Raw genomic sequence first — 19,069 nt, 5'->3', positions numbered from 1 at the left:
GCCACAACTACTGAAGCACACGCACCTAGAGCCCGTGCTCCGCAACAGAAGAAGCCACCGCAATGAGAAGCCCACGCACCGCAGCAAAGAGTAGCTCCCCCGCTAGCAGCAACTAGAGAAAGCCCGCGCGCAGCTACGAAAACGCAACGCAGCCAAAAATAAATAAATTAAATATAAATAAATTTTTTAAAAATAGAAGTGGAGCTGAACTCAATGCTTTACACAGTTAGGTACTCAATAAATATTAAATCAAGCCAAATTCATCTCCCTGTACTGCATCCTGCTCCAATCCTACCTTAAAGAAGTCATTCCCTTTTGTGGGAGGAGGGGCAGTCCCCCTTTTTTCTGGCAGAGATGTGCTTTTGATTTTTCCGGAGAACGATGGTCGCTGTGGCGGACTGTTAGTGTGGTGAGTCCCCAGTGAACCACTCCTGCTGATAGGAATGCTCTGTGCAACCACCTCCCAACATGAGCCCAGTTTGACCCTGTGTCTCTTTGACCACAGGGAACTTAACAAGCCAGTGTTAAGACATGATAAGGTCTTACACATTGAGTCTTGTCTCCTTGAGAAGTTCCTTCTTAGAACACAGTCACCATGCCAGGAAGAAGTCCAAGCTAGCCACGAGGAGAGGTGAGACCCGACGAAGACAAAGTGATGTCCAACCAGCCCCAAGCTGAGGCACCAGGCATGTGAGAAAAGCAGCCATCTTCACAGCAGGTGCCACGTGGAGCGGAAATGAGCCATACCCACTGAGCCCTGCTCAAACTGCACAATCATAAGTAGGTAAATGATTATGCTCATTTTAAGCTACTAGGTTTTGGGTTGGTTTGGAACACGGCAAATGGTAAATAACCCACAAGCAGAGCATGTTCTGCGAGTGCAAGTCAGTGATCTGGGGGTGGGGTGTGCTGTGGCTTGGAGACCCACCAGGTAATAAGCTTCAGGATCAGATGGTAGGCATGACTGTCTAACCTGGAACCCCTTCTCTGGGGGATTCTTCCTTGGGGCCCCAATTCCCAGGTCCCTCCCCTGTTGTTACCAGGGGCCCTTATCGGTTCAAGGTAAGTTTGTCTTAAACAGTAGGATGATGCCCAGGTGCACATTATAAGAAGTCCAGGGTGGGCGGTGGTGAGCACTTCTGGCCAGGAGGGTGGAGCAGTTCAGTGAGGTCACGGGGGACCCAGATTGTGCTGCAGTGTCTGCAGTTCCTCCAGTCACAGGGTGTCTGCCAGGAGCAGTCTGCACTGCACGGTTCTTCACTCACTACAACAGCAGCAGGGAAGGCTCCCAAGCTTTCCCAGTAGAGAAAAGAGTTTCCCAGAACGCTTCATACGCGCGCACCTTTCCTTGCATCTTACTGGTCCAAGTTGCGTCATATGCCCCTTTCTGAACCAATCACTTTGTGTGTAGGGGGAAGGGTTAGAATTCCCTGAGACCAATCAAAACTACTCCTGGATTGGAGGGGGCGTGGCTAGTTCTTCTGAAGTCCATTGGGTCTTGGGGAAGGGATGGATGTCTGGAAATGATTGGGGTTCTGCTAGGGAGGTCATGCAGGGTTAAGATCCAGCAGTGTCCACTATAGGAGCCCTCCACACAGGGCAAGGCACCCTGGGCTTGAGCAAAGTTCTACTCAGGTCTCACATCCTTTCCTGGAATTACGGGGGAAAGGTGTGTGTGTGTGTGTGTATGTGTGTGTGTCTGTCCCCAGGAGGGAGGGCTAGGGGGTAGTTTGGGTCCTTAGAGCGTCTATCCCTCCTCAGTAGGTCTCTCCAGCACTGCACATTGCCCCCTCCCCCAGCCTGAAGAGCGGCGCCAAGCAGAGGCAAAGGTTCAGATGTGTGCCTTTCTTTATTAGCACTTTCTCTGAGTGGTGAGCACCTCTTCTGGGTTGTATCTAGAACTTCGAGTTCTTGCTTCTGCTCTTTTCTTTCTCATCCAGTGCTTTCTGCAAGTTCATGTTCACCGCATTCTTCTGGTGCCACCGTCCTGCAGAGAGCAGGGAAGGAACCAGCACAAATCACCCAGAGGACCTCTGGAGTGTCCAGGCCCCAGTGGTAACCCATATGTCTTCTGGACCCACCCCAGAGTTCTAGCTGCTGCTGTGGTTTCTCTCTGGACCTTGGGGCCAACACACCCTGCCCAGGGAGTGCCCCCCTCCCACGCCCCCAGCTCCCCACCTACCCAGATCATCCGTCTTCCTGCCATGCCAGTGCTCTAAGTCCCTCATTGATTTCTCAATCACCTCAGGGGTGTAGGAGGCCTTCATTAGGCTCTTCATCTCCTGTGGGGCCCCTGTGGAACCCCATGAAGAAATCCCCAGAAGCCCCAAGTCAACAGAATTCAGGTACTCCAGGGTTCATATGTCAGTTTCCCCTATGGATGGTGGATTGTGGAAGGGTGGGGTGTGGGGAGAGTTAGGCAAGGGGAGGCCGGCCTAGGCTCAAATGCCAGCTCCATCATTTATGAACAGTGTGGCCTCAGACAAGATTTTAACGTCTCAGAGCTTTGGTCTCTTAAGCTATTCAAAAGAATAAAATGTTCTCACAAGATTGGGAAGATTACATTCATTGGAGCAGCTGGCATGTGGCAGTTGATACCTGTATTTTCAGAAAATGTTTATGTCTGTGTGTAAAGTTAAAACACATACACAAGAAAATAAGTTACCATGATCAAAAGTCAGAAAAATCATCAAACAGAGAACCAAATTCCAAAAGATAACAAGGATTTGAATGATCCATTACAGAATATAAAATAAGTATCATTTAATGTGTGAAGTTGTGAAAAAGAGAATAAAAGTATAAACAAAGAATAAGAAACTAACACAACATTGTAAAGCAACTATACTCCAATAAAAAAAAAAATTAACACAATATTGTAAAGCAACTATACTCCAATAAAAATTAATTTTAATTAAATAAATAAATAAAAGTGTGAGAAAAGAATAAGAAACTACCCAGAAAGAACAGACAGATTAGTAAAAGAAGCAAATGGAATTTCAGAAATGAAACATAATAGTTGAAAGGTAATGGATGGTAAGAGGCCTGGGATTTGCTTCAAAATAAACGGGTGGGAATGAATGGGTGGGTGGGAAAAAAGATGAAACAAGATTAGTCATATATTGATAATTGTTGAAGCTGTATGATAAGTGCACCATGTATTTATTAAACTATTCTAAGTTTGAAAATTGACATCATAATGTTTAAAAACAAATTCAATGAACAGGTAAAAGAGCTGATTAGATACAGCTGAGAAAAAATGGTAAAGTGGTAGATATATCTAAAGAAATTAACTAGAATGCAGCACAGAGTGGGGAAATAATGATGTGGAAAATATGAAAAAGCTGTTAAATGAAGATTAAATGAGAAGGCCTAACATTTGTCTAATTGTAGTTCTGAAGGAGAGAGAGTGGAGAAAACAGGGAGGGGCAATATTTGGAAAGCTAGTGGCTGGAATTTTTCCAGAATTGATGAAATATATGAATCCTTAGATTCAAGAATAAAAATTCCCCAGTGAGTGTAAATGAAAAGAATTCCTTACCTAGGTACAACCAAGTAAAATTTAGAACACCAGAGACAAAGAAATCTTAGAAGTAGCCATAGAGAAAAGACAGATTAGTTACAAAGGATAACAATGAGTTTGATTAACCATCAAAGCCAGAGGAAATGAATTAACATCATCAAAGTGCTTACAAAAAGAAATCAACAATCTAGAACTGTTTACAATAACTGTCTTCCAAGAATAGGCTGAAATAAAACTTTTCTGAGCTTAAAATTTACCAACAACAGAATCTCACCCCAAATATCTTCTAAACAACATACTTCAGAAAGAAAAAAATAATCCCAGAAGGAAAATGTGAGATAAAAGAAGGAATAGTAGGCAAAGAAAGTGGAAACCTTGAATAAATTTAAATACACATCAATTATGATAACAGTACCAATGTTGAATATATGGGGTAAAATAATGACTGCGATAGATAAGAATGTTTGAAGATTTAACATATGCTAAGCACAGTTTTCATTCAAAACTTTACAGAACTTACTCACTGAATCAACCCTAAGAAGATGGGGGTGATTATTACCCCCATCTTGCTGTTGAAGTCACTGAAGCACAGAAAGGCTAAATCACTTGTCTAAAGTGACACAGCTGGTAAGTGAAAGACCCGGACCTGTGTCTCCAGAATCCACAGTTTAAACTACTTTGCTTATGTATAGTAAAAAAAAAACCTGTAAACTAATAACATGTCAGCTGATATGGGGGGGGCGGGTGGAGAGAATAAATGTGAAGCTAACATCCTTATATTGTTCAGAAAAGCTGAAATACCTTGATTAACTTTAGAATTTGCTAACCATGCATGTAAAAATGTCAAAGATAGGGAATTCCCTGGCAGTCCAGTGGTTAGGACTCCACGCTTCCATGGTCCGGGAACTAAGATCCTGCAGGCCACACAGCGTGGCCAAAAAAAAAAAAGTCAAAGATAACCACTGAGAGAATAGGAAAAGTAAGGACAAAAATTGGATTGGGGAAAAAGGGAAGCTAACTCAAATCCAAAACAAGGGAAGGAGAAAGAAAGCAGCATAGAAAAATTAGGACAAATGGAAGATACAAAATAAGATCATAAAAATAAATCCGAATATATCAGTAATTAAAATAAATATAAATGGAGTAGGCCAACTGATTAAAAAACAGATGCTCAGGCTACAGAAAATATTTTCCAGATATATATTATTTAAAGCATATTTAAAGCAAAAGGACACAAAGAGGATAAACATGGAAATACAGAAAAAGATTAATACCACAAAAATACAAATCAAAGCAATCTGGTCATACTATACTAATATCGGACAAAATAGACTGTAAAGCAAAAGCACTATAATAAATAAAAACAACTCCAGTTAATTCAGGTGATATAATAATTCTAAACTAGCTGCACTGGAACAATCTTAAAATAGGTAAAGCAAAATTGACAGAGAAATTGACAAGTCTGCTATCATAGGGAAAGACTTAAAGGTACATCTTTTAGTAATTAATAGATCAAGCGAAGAATATTAACAAGGAATTAAAAGATTTGTATAGAAATAATTAGCAAGCCTGCTCTATTGGACAAATACAGAATCCTGAACTCAAGAGAGAATTTTCAAATGCATATTGATTATCTATCTATAAAAATTGACCATCTGCTGTGTTATAAAGCTCCACAGTTTCAAAGGACTGAAATCATTACAGGTCGTGTTCTCTAAAGATGATGCTATCAAGAAAGAAATCCCCTTTTTTTAAAGCAATTTTTATGGTGTTTCGTATTTATGGCTTTAAATGCTTACATAACAGAATGTTAAGTTAAAAACTTGGACTGAAGCCCTAAGGATGGTAGAGATCAGATATTAAAGTGAGCTGTGAATCAGACTCCTTCAGTGGGGTCACTTGGGGAGCTCGAGGGTTTGGGGGACACCAAGGCTTGGAACAAGAGGCATTGGCCTGAGAGAGCGAGACAGAGAGAGCACCAGGGCCAGGCATACTTCCTCAAGTGCAAGGATGTACAACTGTTTCCGTGGACCAGCTGTGGGCTAGTGGAGAGAAGACCAGCCTGGAGCCATTTTCTTTTCTTTTTTTTCCCTGGCTTTTTTTTAACTTTTTTTTTTTTTAATTTTATTTATTTTTGGCTGTGGTGGGTCTTTGTTGCTGCACGCGGGCTTTCTCTAGTTGCAGCAAGCGGGGGCTACTCTTCATTGCAGTGCACGGGCTTCTCATTGCGGTGGCTTCTCTTGTTGCGGAGCACGGGCTCTAGGCGCGCGGGCTTCAGTAGTTGCAGCACGCGGGCTCGGTAGTTGTGGTTCAGGGGCTTCTAGAGCACAGGCTCAGTAGTTGTGGTGCACAAGCTTAGTTGCTCCGCGGCATGTGGGATCTTCCCAGACCAGGGCTCGAACCCGTGTCCCCTGCATTGGCAGGCGGAGTCTTAACCACTGCGCCACCAGGGAAGCCCTGGAGCCATTTTCAATCCTACCCCTGATCTGATCCTCCTCAGTGGTCCCCCTGATTCTACTCCTGCCCCACTGGCAGTTCTGTCCTGTCTCAACACAACAGCCAGATGGATCGTTGGAAACATAAGTCACTCCTCGGTACAAAATCCCACAATGGTTCCCAATAAAAAGGCCAGGAAGAGCCTACATCCTCAACATGGTACTTGTGCCCGACTACTCTTCCCCAGCAAGCCACAGGCTGAGCCCCCATCCTTCTGGTCTGTTCTCAAAGGTCACCTGCCCAGAGAGGTCTGACACTATAAAGGAAAGCAAAGGGATCATTAACAAGAGTCAAACAAAAGTCAGGTGACACAGCTGGGAGAAATACAGGAGAGGCTTCCGAGGTCCCTGTAACACCCTCTGTTGACCTGGGAGGTGGCACATGGCTATTTATTATTATTCTTTATACTGCACACAGAGGTTTTATACACTCTTCTCCATGGCAGTTTTCACAATTAAAAAAGATAATGGGGCTCCCTGGTGGCGCAGTGGTTGAGAATCTGCCTGCTAATGCAGGGGACACGGGTTCGAGCCCTGGTCTGGGAAGATCCCACATGCCGCGGAGCAACTAGACCCGTGAGCCACAACTACTGAGCCTGCGTGTCTGGAGCCCGTGCTCCGCAACAAGAGAGGCCACGATAGTGAGAGGCCCGCGCACCGCGATGAAGAGTGGCCCCCGCTTGCTGCAGCTAGAGGAAGCCCTCGCACAGAAACGAAGACCCAACACAGCCAAATAAATAAATAAACAAATAAATAAATAGATAATAATTAAAGGTGCTAATAATTAAAAAAAAAAACACAGGCTTTAAAAAAAAAAGATAATGCATCTACACTGGTTTAAATGCAGGAATACAAGTTTGGTTTAATATTTAAAAATCAGTTACTATAATTTACCACATCAACAGATCAAAGGAAAAATCATATGATCATCTAAATTACAGCTATATGAATAGTTAATACAACTCAACACTCATTCATGATTTTTTAAAAAACTAAAGTGATAACTAGAAATAAAGGGGACCCTCAATCTGATAAACGGTGTCTTCAAATTCTTTTTAAAATATTACATTTATTGGTAAAATGTTAGAATCAAGAAGGAGAGGAGGACTTCCCTGGTGGTCCAGTGGTTAAGACTGTGATTCCAATGCAGGGGGCCCAGGTTTGATCTCTGGTTGGGGAACTAAGATCCTGCATGCTGCATGGCTTGGACCAAAAAAAGTATTCTATCGTACTTCCCTGGTGGTCCAGTGTTTAAGACTCTTAGTGTGGCAATAAGATCCTGCATGCAAAAAAAAAAAAAAAAAAAATTGGAGAGGAGGATGCCTGCTTCCCCTGCTTATTTGCACCATTGTCCTTGACAAGCCAACCAGAACAGATGGTATAAAGGTGGCGAAAAGCCTCCTGGTGGGCTTCCCTGGTGGGGCAGTGGTTAAGAATCTGCTTGCCAATTCAGGGCACATGGGCTCGATCTCTTGTCCGGGAAGATCCCACATGCCGTGGAGCAACTAAGCCCGTGCGCCACAACTACTGATCCTGCGCTCTAGAGCCTGCGAGCCACAGCTACTGAAGCCCACGTGCCTAGAGCCCGTGCTCTGCAACAAGAGAAGCCCCTGCTCGCCACAACTAGAGAAAGCCTGGGCGCAGCAACAAAGACCCAACACACCCCAAAATAAATAAATTTATTACAACAAAAAAAATGCCTCCTGGTAATAATGTGAACTCTGGCCCCAGACTGCCAGAGTTCAAATCCCAATCCCAACTCTGACTATTCCTAGCTGTGTGCCCTTAAGGGCAAGTTATTTAACCTTTCCATGCCTCATTTTTTCTTTCTTTAAAAAAAAAGGGGTGGGGGGGAATTATAGCACTATAACATTCACTGTATAAGATTCTTGTGAGAATTAAAATGTACATGAAGTACTTAGAGCAGGGCTTGGTGAATATTACATGCAATGCATAAATGTAGCCATTATTATTATTTAAAAATAGTTCCAAAGAATCTACAAACAAATTACTGGAATTAATAGGTGAGCTGAGTCAGGCTTCTGGATATAAGATTAAAGAACAAAAATTAAAATTGCCTCCATGTATACAAGCAGCAAAGTTAGAAAATGTGATTTTTAAAAAGATACTATTTGCAATAAGCAGCAAAAAAATAGATAAATAAGAGATTCTTCAAAACAAGTCTAACAAAAAGCTGTGTAATCTTTATAGGAAAAAATTACAAAGTGTTATTGATGGATATTGAAGGAAGATTTAAATTAATGGAGTTGTAGACCATACTCATGGATTGGAAAATTCATTATCATAAAGCTGACAACTGCCCCTAAACTGAGCTGCAGATTCAATGTTCTTCCAATCAAAATACCAACAGGGTTTTTCATGGAAATTGACAAGCTGATTCTAGAATTTATATGGAAGAGCAAAGAACCTAGAATAGCTAAGACATTAGCTGCTCCTGCTGCTGGTGATGGAGGGGTGGGGAGTGGGGACAGCCCAACCAGATATCAGACTACTTATAATACCTTGATAATTAAAAGGGTAATATTAAACCAGTGGGCAGAATAGAGAGCCTGGAAACTGATCCATGCACATAGGGAAACTTGATGGATACCAGCAGTACCACTGCAGGTCACTGGGGGGAAAGATGAGATTATTCAATAGAAGGTACTGAGACAAAAAAAAAAAAACAGAAGGTACTGAGACAATTGCTAATCCACATAAAGAAGGAATTAACAATGAATCCCTGCTTCACACTGAAAAGAGAAATCAACTCCAGATGGATTAAAGACTTAAATGTGAAAAGCAAAGGTAAATATTTTAGAAGACTATGTAAAAGATCATCTTTATGACTCAGCATGGCATAGGATTTCTTCAACCCACTCCTCCTGGAACCTTCTCTATCTCAGTAAATAACAATTCCATCCTTTCCGTTGTTCAGGTCAAAAACCTTGACATCTGGACTTCCCTGGTGGCGCAGTGGTTAAGAATCCGCCCACCAATGCAGGGGACACAGGTTCGAGCCCTGGTCTGGGAAGATCCCACATGCCGCGGAGCAACTAAGCCTGTGCACCACAACTACTGAGCCTGCGCTCTAGAGCCCGCAGGCCACAACTACTGAACCCACGTGCGGCAACTACTGAAGCCCACGCGCCTAGAGCCCATGCTCCGCAATGAGAAGCCCACGCACCGCAAGGAAGAGTAGCTCCTGCTAGCCGCAACTAGAGAAAGCCCATGCGCAGCAACGAAGACCCAATGCAGCCAAAAAAATAAATAAATAAATTTATGAAAAAAAAGAAAAACCTTGACATCAGCCTTAATTCCTCTCTCACACACCCCAAATCCACTGATTAGCACATTCTGTTTGCTCTGCCTTACACACATAGCCAGACTCCTCCTGCATCAGGTCACCTTTACCATTATCTCCCTGTGCCGCCATATTGCACAATAGTATCCACTAGAGTCGTGCAACGCACCAACCCTGCTCTCAAGACCAAGCCTCCATCATTAACCCCACCTGGATTTTTGCAATCACCTCCTCACTGGTTTCCCTGTTTCTGCCCAGCTCCCTTACTTTTCTTCTCAGCATAGCAACAGTAGTGATCCTTTAACCTAAGTCAAACAATGCCCTTCTCTGCTTAAGACCTTCCTGTGGCCTTCCCCACCTAGCCCGTTTCCTCTCTGATTTCCCCTCCCTCACTCCTGTCTAGCCACAAGTGCCTCCCCAACCCGGAGCAGCAAATGCCAAGATCAGCCTGGGTGGATGGAAACGGAGGGGGACACATGGGTGAGGCACACTGACAGTTGGGTGCAGAAAGCAACACCCTAATTTGTAGCACTTGCCAATTTGTGGAGTGTCAATGCAGTTGACCCTTGAACCACATGGGTTTGAACTGCTCGGGTCCACCTATGTGTGTATTTTTTTTCAATAAATATAGTACCTGTATTTTCCTTTTACAGATCTTTAAAAATTAACTAGGCATGGGGAAAGTTTGTGTTTGGTAGGAAGTCACAATACATGGGATCAAAAGAACTAGGGTTTGAGTCCTGATTCTATCCAAACTATCTCAGCTTCCTGGCCTTGGATGAGTCATTTATCAGTTCTTTTGTTTTTGAGTCAAAGATATCAGTACTTGGATTTTTGACTGTGGGGCAGTGGAGGCGGGGATAGCTGGCACCCCTGACTCCCCCGTTGTTCAAAGGTCCATTGCACGACCACGGTCAATTTGAAGATCTCTCATGATGCCAACAGTTCAGTAAAATTTAACAATCGACTCTTAGAAGCTGGAGCAAGCTGGTTTGCACTGGTTCCAAGGGTTTGCCCCCTTGACACAGCTGTGCTTCTCAGGCTGGGTGAGGGGTACACAGACGCTTTTTATATCATTCTTTTAAATGTATGCAGACATCACCATACAAAGGCCTACGTAAGAACTACTGAGTGATCATTGTTAAAGACAAGTGGAAGGCCGACTCCTGAGGCCCAGAACAGGACAATCTGAGCTGTATTCTCTCTTCTCTTCCCAAGCACCACCCCTTCTTCAAGCTCAAAGAAAAACCCAGAAAGGCTTCCAGTGGCTGTCTGGTTCCTCGGGTGATGGGGATCTGAGCCAGGTAGGAGGTTTACCAGGCCCTGGGGACACTGGAGAAGGCATGGAGTAAGGATGGAGGAAAGAAGCGGGCCAGAAAGACTTGACCTTTTGCAATGAGGTCAAACTAGAACGTGGGGCCGGAGAGAAGCCACCCCTTGCTGACCGAGGACCGGCATCCAAGCAATCGGTTAAACGCTTGGGAACAGGGTCCTAGCTCGGGAGGTGACCCAGTGCTGGGAAAAGACTCTGGGACTTTGGAGGCAGAAGAAAAACCTGGATTTGAGTTTCAGATCCACCTCCTACTACTCTGGGCAAATTGTTTCCCATCTGCCTGTGATATGGAGCTAGAAGCACTCCCCTGACAAACAGGACCGAGGGGGACCCACAGGACACATTGCAGATGTCCGGGCCTCCGACCCACACTTTGGCCCAGAGGTGCCACCAGTGGGATCCGAGAAAGAAAAGTGCTGGCCTGTCAGCTACTAAGCACTCACTGTGGGAATTCCCTGGCGATCCAGCGGAATTCCATTGCAGGGAGCACAGGTTTGATCCCAAGCCTCAAGGCACAGCCAAAAAAAAAAAAGAGGACTCACTGGGTGCTGCAGGCCAAGCTCCTCCATAGAATCCTGCTATATTATTAGCCCCATTGTACCAAGAAGATTGGCTGAGGCTCAGAGGTTAAGGATCCTGCCCGAGGCCACACCCATCGGCTGAGCTGACCTTAGAACACAGGAAGCCTGATACTGTCACTGTAACCAAAGGTGGCCAGCCCAGGGGTGCCCCGGCCTCCTCTTGGCAGATTAAGACACCAGAGGTACAGGGAGAGTAAGGGCTGACTGCCAACTGGGAGGGACCATCTGTACAGTGAGGACAGACTCGCCAGGGGACCGGACATTCCCAGCACTCGGCACAGAGCCTGGCACAGAGGAGGCCCTTGGTGGCCGTGAAATGAGTGTCCCTGGAGATGTATCCTGGGGTCTTAGATTCCTTTGGGGGTCCAAGTCCTTCCTTGCCCAGTGCCTTGGGGACTATGGGTGTTCACAGCCCCCACCCTTGCCCTTCAGCCTGACCTTGAAACAAGTTTGACCGCATGTTGTAGCCCAGATCATAGTAGTCCGAAAAGACGGAGGTGATTTCGGCGGGCCTCTGGATCCTGCTGGGCCATGAGCTTGCCCTTTTCTGGCCCTCCAAGGCTTCACCAATGGCCCTTTGAGCCTGAGTAGGGAGGGAGGGAGGGAGGAGAGACAAGGGGTAGAGAAGCAGAGTCAAGTCCCGTATCTCCCCTCTAACTTCTCCTCCCTCTGACCCTGCCTCCACCACCCTCACCCCACCCTTAGCCTGCAGCCTTCAACCAACTCCCAGGCCTGGGAGCTGGCATAGCTGAAGTCCCTCCGCCCTCCCACACCACCCCACCTCCCACAAGGCCTCGGGCATCAAGGATGAGAATGATCGTGAAAGCTTCTCCCTACATTGGGTACATACTGTAGAACATCACCAGGGGACATCTTTATAAGATGATATTATTCCTACATTTTATAAATAAGGAAACTGTGCCTCAGGGCAGGGACTTGCCCATCACACAGCTGGTGAACGAAGCCCTGGCTTGCCTGCTACAATGGAAGCATCACACAAGTCAACTCTAGGTGGCTCTTTATATTTCACCAGGGGCAGCTCCTTCCTTGTACCAATGGGGAAACTGAGGCCCGGAGTGGTTGAGCTCAGGCCTAGGAGCCATTAAACGTGGGTTTGGGTCCCAACTCTGCTATATACCAGCTGCTGATTTGGGCAAGTCTTTGCTTGGGCCTCAGGGTCTCAGTTCCCCTACTCATAAAATGAGGGTGGGGGCAGAACTGGGTGGCCTTTGAAGTAGCTTCCAGTTCTGATATTTGCTGGCCTGATGACACTTGTGATTTGGGTCACAGCTGGATTAAAACAAAAACAAAAACAAAAAACAGATCTCTTGATTTAAGCCCAGGACCACGATGGCCAAAGAGAGAAATGGTACCTTCCCAAAGCCAGGAGGTGCAGTGAGAGATAGTGACCATACAGCCAACCTCAAGGTGGGACAAGATCCTCCAAGTGGGGCAGGGAATTTACGATTGTGACCTCCCAGACTAGCAGGTGTGTGTGTGGGGGGGGGATATCCCCATCTTAAGATGACAAAATGGAAAGGGGCCCTGCCCATAGCCTTTGTGACCCTGGCTCTCCTGCTTGCTCAGTGTGACCCTGGGCAGATCATATCACCTCTCTGAGCCTCAGATTTACCATCTGTTAAAAAAGGAAACAATGACTCCTGCCTGGCCTGCTGCTCAATGTAGTCACCATGAGGGTTGAGATGGTGGCTTTGAAAATACGACTCAAGATGCCAGAGCAGGTGACCATTTGACCAGAAATGGCAAATAAGTTTCATCTCAACTTTCAGTGGATCAGCATTGAGTTCCTAGAATGATGTACCAAGTAGGAAAAAGTGCCAGAATCGATTAGTGATGTCTGCCATGAATGCAGGCTAGGAGAGTTATGGAATGCATGCTCTGTATTTGCCAGCCTGATCTAGTCTAACTGCCTCACTTTACAGATGTAGAGACTAGAGCCCAGAGAGGAGAAGTAACTTATCCAAAGTCTTTCAGTATTCTGGGGCAGAGCCAGGATTCAAACCCAAGTCTTCTGATTCCCAATCAATCCTGTCCCCTTTAGGAGACTTGAGTTAAAATCATCTAATTCAAACACAAGACTTCTAACTGCAAAGTCATTATGGGCCAAGGCTCCAGAATCTGCTAGCCAGTTTGGATCCTGTTTAAGTTTGGTTAATTTACTTAAGCCTGCTAAGCCTTGGGCTTCTAATCCGTAAAATGAGGATAATTATAGTACCTCCCTCACTGGGAAGATTGAACGGTTAGATGTGAAGACTAAACAGTGCACAGGAGCTGGCACAGAGCAAGTGCTCAGTAAACACTACTTTCTGATGATATTGTTACAGGGACTCTGTACTCAAGAGCAGCTTCCTTAGGGGTCCTCACTGTCAGTCTCCATGCTTGACCCTCCTGCTGCCCTTAGCCTCCTGTGCCCCATTCTGACACCTGCTCTTCGGAGATCAGCTGGTCCACCACGTTGCTCCCAAACTTGTGACGAATGTTATTGGGAATACTGCTGTTACTCTGGCCCTGTGCCCCCAAGTTGGGGTCTTCCTCCAGCCCCTGGCACGGCTGAGCCCCCTCTTGGAAGGAGGCCCTGCTCTCCCTCGAGGAGGGTCTGTAGCTCTCCTTCTTCAGGGACCCCGGCTGTGAGTTCCTCTGGGGAGAGTCCCGGCTGACAGCCTTCAGGGGTGGAGGCCGGATCTCCTCCAGGGAGGCCTGCCCGAGGGAGCTGCCCCGGGGGCTGTCTCCTTGGTACATGGACGGCTGTGGGGAGACTGGGAGCTGGTACTTGAACTTGGAGGTATCCAGTGGGCTACGGGCAGTTCTCCAGGGGTCCGTGTCCTGCTGGCCTTCCTTGCTGTTGTTCAGATGGGCCCTGGTCAAAGTGGTTGTACCTAAAAAGGGAGGAGAGAGGGAAGGAAGGAGAGGAGACAGACAGATGCAGAGAGTGGAGGGCAGGAAGGAAGACGGGGATGGGGGTGGGGAGGGGGAACAGACAGACACAGAGCCCCAGAGATCCAGAGCAGGAAAAAAGACAGGGACAGAAAGAAGTCACGGGGGCCAGAAGCATGGGTGAGAAATCAGGAGAGAGACCAAGGGAGAGGGTAGTTCAGCCTGCCAAGTCTCCCACTAGACAGGGCAGCCCTCATTGTTTCTGCCAATAGGGACTGCAGCCCAAGCCTGACCAGCCTTGAGGCTAGCTGTGTGACCTTCAGCAAGGGCTGTGACCTCTCTGTGCTTTAGTGAACCTGGCTCCATTTGGTTAGTTCCCTTCCCCACCTTGAATCCCCCCAGCAATCCAGTCAGGAAAACCAGCAGCTGTGGAAGCTGGCAGAGGGCATCCCTCAGCTTGGCCAAGTTACACGGCTGGAAAAGTACTAGAGCTGGATTGAGCCGGCCTTTGCGCCCCACTTAGAGCTGCTCCCCAACCCCACTTGCCTCCTCTGTTCTCCAGCTAATGGAACGGTGTCACCGCAGCTGCTTCCGGCCTCTCACACCTTGACCGCTCCCCTCCCCTCCCCCCACCCCACTCCTGCCCTGACTCCCAGTTCCGAGGATCTCCTGCTCCCAGCTTACAGGTCTCCTCCTCATTCTCTTCCCCCGTCCCCAGCTCCAACCAAAGAGACCGCCACTTCTTCCCCACCACACCCTGCGATGTCCAACCTCCCAGGGTCTCCTCAGCCTAGTTCGCTGCCCGGAAGGCCAGCCCCTCTTTTCCCCTAAGTGAAAATCCTACTGCTTCCTTCCAATGCAGCCCCACCAGGAAGTCCTCCCTGACACCCACCCCAAGCTGCCAGGGCCATCGCCTCCTCTCAGCTCCACAACTCTGTCCCCAGCACGCTCCACTCTCTGGATTTTCCCATTCTCCATCCTTGTGAACTACAAACCCTCTCATTTTCTCTCCTCCATGCAGGAGGGGAGTCATTGAGGCAGGTCCACAGGTGAGTCAGTCCTGGGCCTCCCTCAGCACCCCCCAGAGCCCTGTGTACCGGAGATGTTGGTGACACCCATCAGTGAGCGAGTGAATGAATACATGGCTGCAGGGGTGTCACACCCAGGGTCACCCTGCACCCCATCAGTTCTAAAATGTCCTTTCTTCTCATGTTAGCATCGCTGACATCAGGCTGTGTCTGACAATCAATGGGCCCTGGTCTAACCAGCGATGTTTTCTTTCTTAGTGACAGGTAAGTAACAGTGCATCTTACAACCCACTGGATGGAGACTTAAAATATACATTTTGAATAGTGTTTTACACGTTATAATACCCAAGTAATATGTAAACTCTTTCTTACTGGGCAAAATATAGAAAACGAGTCAGTCCCCACCCTCTCCCCACTTCCAGCTGTCCCCACAATCCTCAGTCCCAGGTTGTAACTGTAAGCTTGTTTGATGAGCTTCCCTCCAAAACGTTCTAGATGGGTCCTAGCGCTCTTGAAAGATGCATAGTTTGGCTTCACTTTGGTTTATAAATGTGATCAGATTCCATGTATTGCTTTGTAACTTGCTGTTTAAAAATTTAACACTGTGCCTTGGGGATCTATTCTTGGCCACAAACACAGACCTAACTTTCCTTTCAAACCATGCAGGCTTTAGCCGCTGCCCTGCGGGTGGATGTTCAGATGTTTCCAGGTTTCTTTTTCAGAGAAAGCTGCTGGAAATGGCAGGTTTTGCCGGCCACAGAGGTTTTTATTTCAAGCCCCCCTTGACCACCCGTGGGGGCTGCAGACCCTTCCCCAGGGCAGTAGAGACAGAGAAAGCTGAGGTCCAGGCCTGCTCGCTTCCTCCTCGCCCTTCTCCTCCCCACCGTCCTCACCCCACGGAGCTGAAGTCAGAGTATCCTGTTCCTGCCCTTTCGTCAGCTACACAAAAGAGGAAAAACCTGTTCCCCAGAGACCAGACTGCCTACCCTCCCTCCCGTCCTGGGTTCTGCCCCAACAAGCAGATAGCCAAGCAAAGGGGCGCTTCTGGGGACAACTAAGGCTTCCAGGATGGGGACAGTGACCCTTCTCAAAAGAAGGGAGACAGAGAACCTTAAGAGCACGCAGCACCAGCCTGATCAACCACGGCCCCTCCCTGTACTCGTGGGGAGACTGAAGCCCAGCGCAAGCCTGGGCTCCTGAGCTCACAGGTCTCAGGGCTCAGGACTCCAGGATGTGTGCTCCCATTTCTCCCAGGCTGTGCTCTGCCCGCCTCTAAACACAGTGTATGTAATTGTCGGCTCACCTTCCACCTGGCCTTTGGGCTTAGGAGCGCTGTGATGGCCAGGACCGTGTCTCGTGTCCCCTGGCTCAGAGAGCCAATACCTTCACCAATTCAGCCATCAGGCGAGCACCTACTGTGTGTCAGTGCTGTGCTAGGCACTGGGGCCCCAACAGTGAGCTAAGTGGGTCAACCCCCATCCTCTTGGGCTTACATGTTTGTTGAATGAATGAATGAATGTCTGTAGCTGGCATTCCAAGAATCTCAGTGCAATTCCACGCTTCCTCCACTCCCTTCCCCTGTACAATGGGCAGAGTTCATCCTACTTTACTTGCTGTTGTGAGGATCAAGCGATCAGTCATCAGAGTTCTCCAAGCTGGGTCATTTATCAGAATCCCCTGCAGGCACTCATTAGAAATACAGATTCCTGGGCCCCTCCTAGAGCTGCTGCTTCAGAATCTTCTTGGGAGAGGCTGGGATCTGAGTGTTTAACTAGGCCTCCAGGTCATTCGGGTCTTTGGAGAGAGCTTCCAGCAGGAGCCCTGCCCCAGCGTCCCTGGATGCGCCTCTCCACATCCCACCCTCCAGCCCCAGACGCCAGCCCCTCACCGGTGCGGACCTTTCTCAGAGCTGACCTGACCCAGTCATTCCTACATGGAAACCTTTCCCCTCATCCTCAGGGCAGAGGCCCTGCCCTTGGGATGGGTCCCAGGACCCCAGCCCAGCCTCCTCACCCACCTCCCTTCTCCAGCCTTCAATCCATATAGAATTTCATTCAGCTTCACCAAAGCACCAGCCCACTCTCACTTCCAGACCTTTGCCCGCACTATTCCCCAGGCCTGGGACACGCTTTTCTCCCTTCCTTGGGCCATACCACTCCCTGCGTTTGGCTCACTCAGGACCTACATGGACCTTCCACTCACAGAGACCAGGTCCCTGCTGTGTTCTCCCATATCCTGCCTTTCTGGTGCACAAAGTGTTGCTGCTTTGCCTCTGAGCCTTGAGAGTGAAGCTGAGCAGGACCCTGTAGGGCCCTCCTGAGCATAAAAGCCTTTCTGGGTTCCCCATTTCTTATTTGCAAGTTAAAGGCTTCAGTCTCCCTAGACCTTCCCTGAGTTCCTAAGGGCAGATTCAAACAGCTGCTACTCAGGGACAGGAAGGAATGCAGAAACAAAAGAGGAACAATCAAGAAACAATAGTGCAGGGAATTCCCTAGCGGTCCAGTGGTTAGGACTCTGCACCCTTGCAGGGGTTCAATCCCTGGCCCGGAAATAAAATCCCACAAGCCACGTGGTGCGGCCAAAAAAAAGAAAAAAGCAATAGTGCAGTGATTAAAGCAGGGTCCTGGTTCCTCCTCAAGGGATATACATAACAATATCTTCCAGTTCTTCTTCAGGAACTAAGGTGCCCACGCAGGTGGAGGATGGTAACTTCAGGCCAAGCACAAGACTCCTGGAGCACCGCCCTGTTACCTCACCACCAACCAATCAGAAGGAAGCTACACACCCTGCAGCCTTCACCCTAAATTTTGCCTATAAAAACTTCTCCCCAAAAACCATCAATGAATTTGGGGGTTTTGAACATGAGCCACCCATTCTCCTTGCTTGGCCCTGCAATAAAACTTTCTCTGCTCCAAACTCCGATGTTTCGGTTTGTTTGGCCTCACTGTGCCTCGGGCGCATGAACTTGTGTTCGGTTACAAGAGGGACACTGCAGTGGGGTCATAATCGCCAGGCCTGGCAGATGGGAGAGGCTCAGCAATACTCCATACCCTCCCTTTTCCTTCTGTCTTCAAACAGAAGCCCCGAGGAAGTTAGGGCCACATAGTGGGTCTGGAGGCCAAAGCAAGACTGAGGGAGAGGGGGAGGGGGCTAGTCGCTGCTGTCCCCAGGGGGTCCCTCCAGAAGTCCTGCATGTGCATTCAGCATGTCCCTGGTCACCTGTCCTACCTGCTCGGTGGTCCAGCTCCATCCGCTCTTGCTCTGGGACAGGTAATTCCAAGCTTAGTTCTGCAGACAAAGAAATACACACAGTCATCTCAAATGACAGAGAGGGCTGAACAGGGCGGCCGGTGACCATCTGCCCAGCCCCTGACCAGAGGTCCCTCCATGCTGCTTCCAGTGCTCTCAGGCACCAAGGAACCCCCGCCCCATCCACCCACCACCCCTGGCACTGGGCCTGCTTCCTGGACCCTTGCAGGCTGTGCTGTCTGTGGAAAGCCCTAGTCACCCCCATCACCTGTGCCTCAAAGACCTTTCTCAAACAGACTGGGGGCCTGGGACTCCTCTTCTTCTTTTGCAATCCTTTTCTTCTATAATATTTTCTTCCCCATCTGTACCACCCAACACTCCCCTAGGAACCCCAGCAGACCCCTTGCTGGGAGGGGCATTGCCCCGAGCCCCCCATCCTGGTGACTGTTTGCCTCTCTGCAAATAGGATTTTGCCCATTCTTTTACCAGCTGGTCATTCAAGGAAAGGAACCAGCTTGGCCAATGTGGAGGAGAGCCAACAGCAGGAACCAACTCTGGGATAATCTCAGTCTTCCTCCGAAGAACAGGCCTTTGGGGCAAATTAGAATGTCAGCTCTGGCATCTTCAAAAACCTCTGCAGCTTTCAAGTTTGGGTTCCTTTTCC

At 47.8% G+C, this 19,069-nt stretch overlaps 1 protein-coding gene across 1 annotated transcript; it reads right to left on the bottom strand.

The window, feature by feature from the left end:
* Positions 1-1,895: 1,895 nt before the first annotated feature.
* On the bottom strand, positions 1,896-18,406 carry CIMIP4 (ciliary microtubule inner protein 4). The gene is made up of 5 exons (XM_007165666.2): positions 18,385-18,406; positions 13,679-14,130; positions 11,672-11,816; positions 2,183-2,293; positions 1,896-1,987 (listed from the first exon to the last, which is right to left on the bottom strand). The coding sequence occupies exons 1-5, from the start codon at positions 18,404-18,406 to the stop codon at positions 1,896-1,898; spliced, it is 822 nt and encodes a 273-aa protein (XP_007165728.2).
* Positions 18,407-19,069: the final 663 nt, after the last annotated feature.

The sequence above is a fragment of the Balaenoptera acutorostrata genome, chromosome 11, assembly GCF_949987535.1.
Source record: "Balaenoptera acutorostrata chromosome 11, mBalAcu1.1, whole genome shotgun sequence".
Taxonomy (NCBI): domain Eukaryota; kingdom Metazoa; phylum Chordata; class Mammalia; order Artiodactyla; family Balaenopteridae; genus Balaenoptera; species Balaenoptera acutorostrata.
This window is presented reverse-complemented; position numbering and strand designations above follow the sequence as displayed.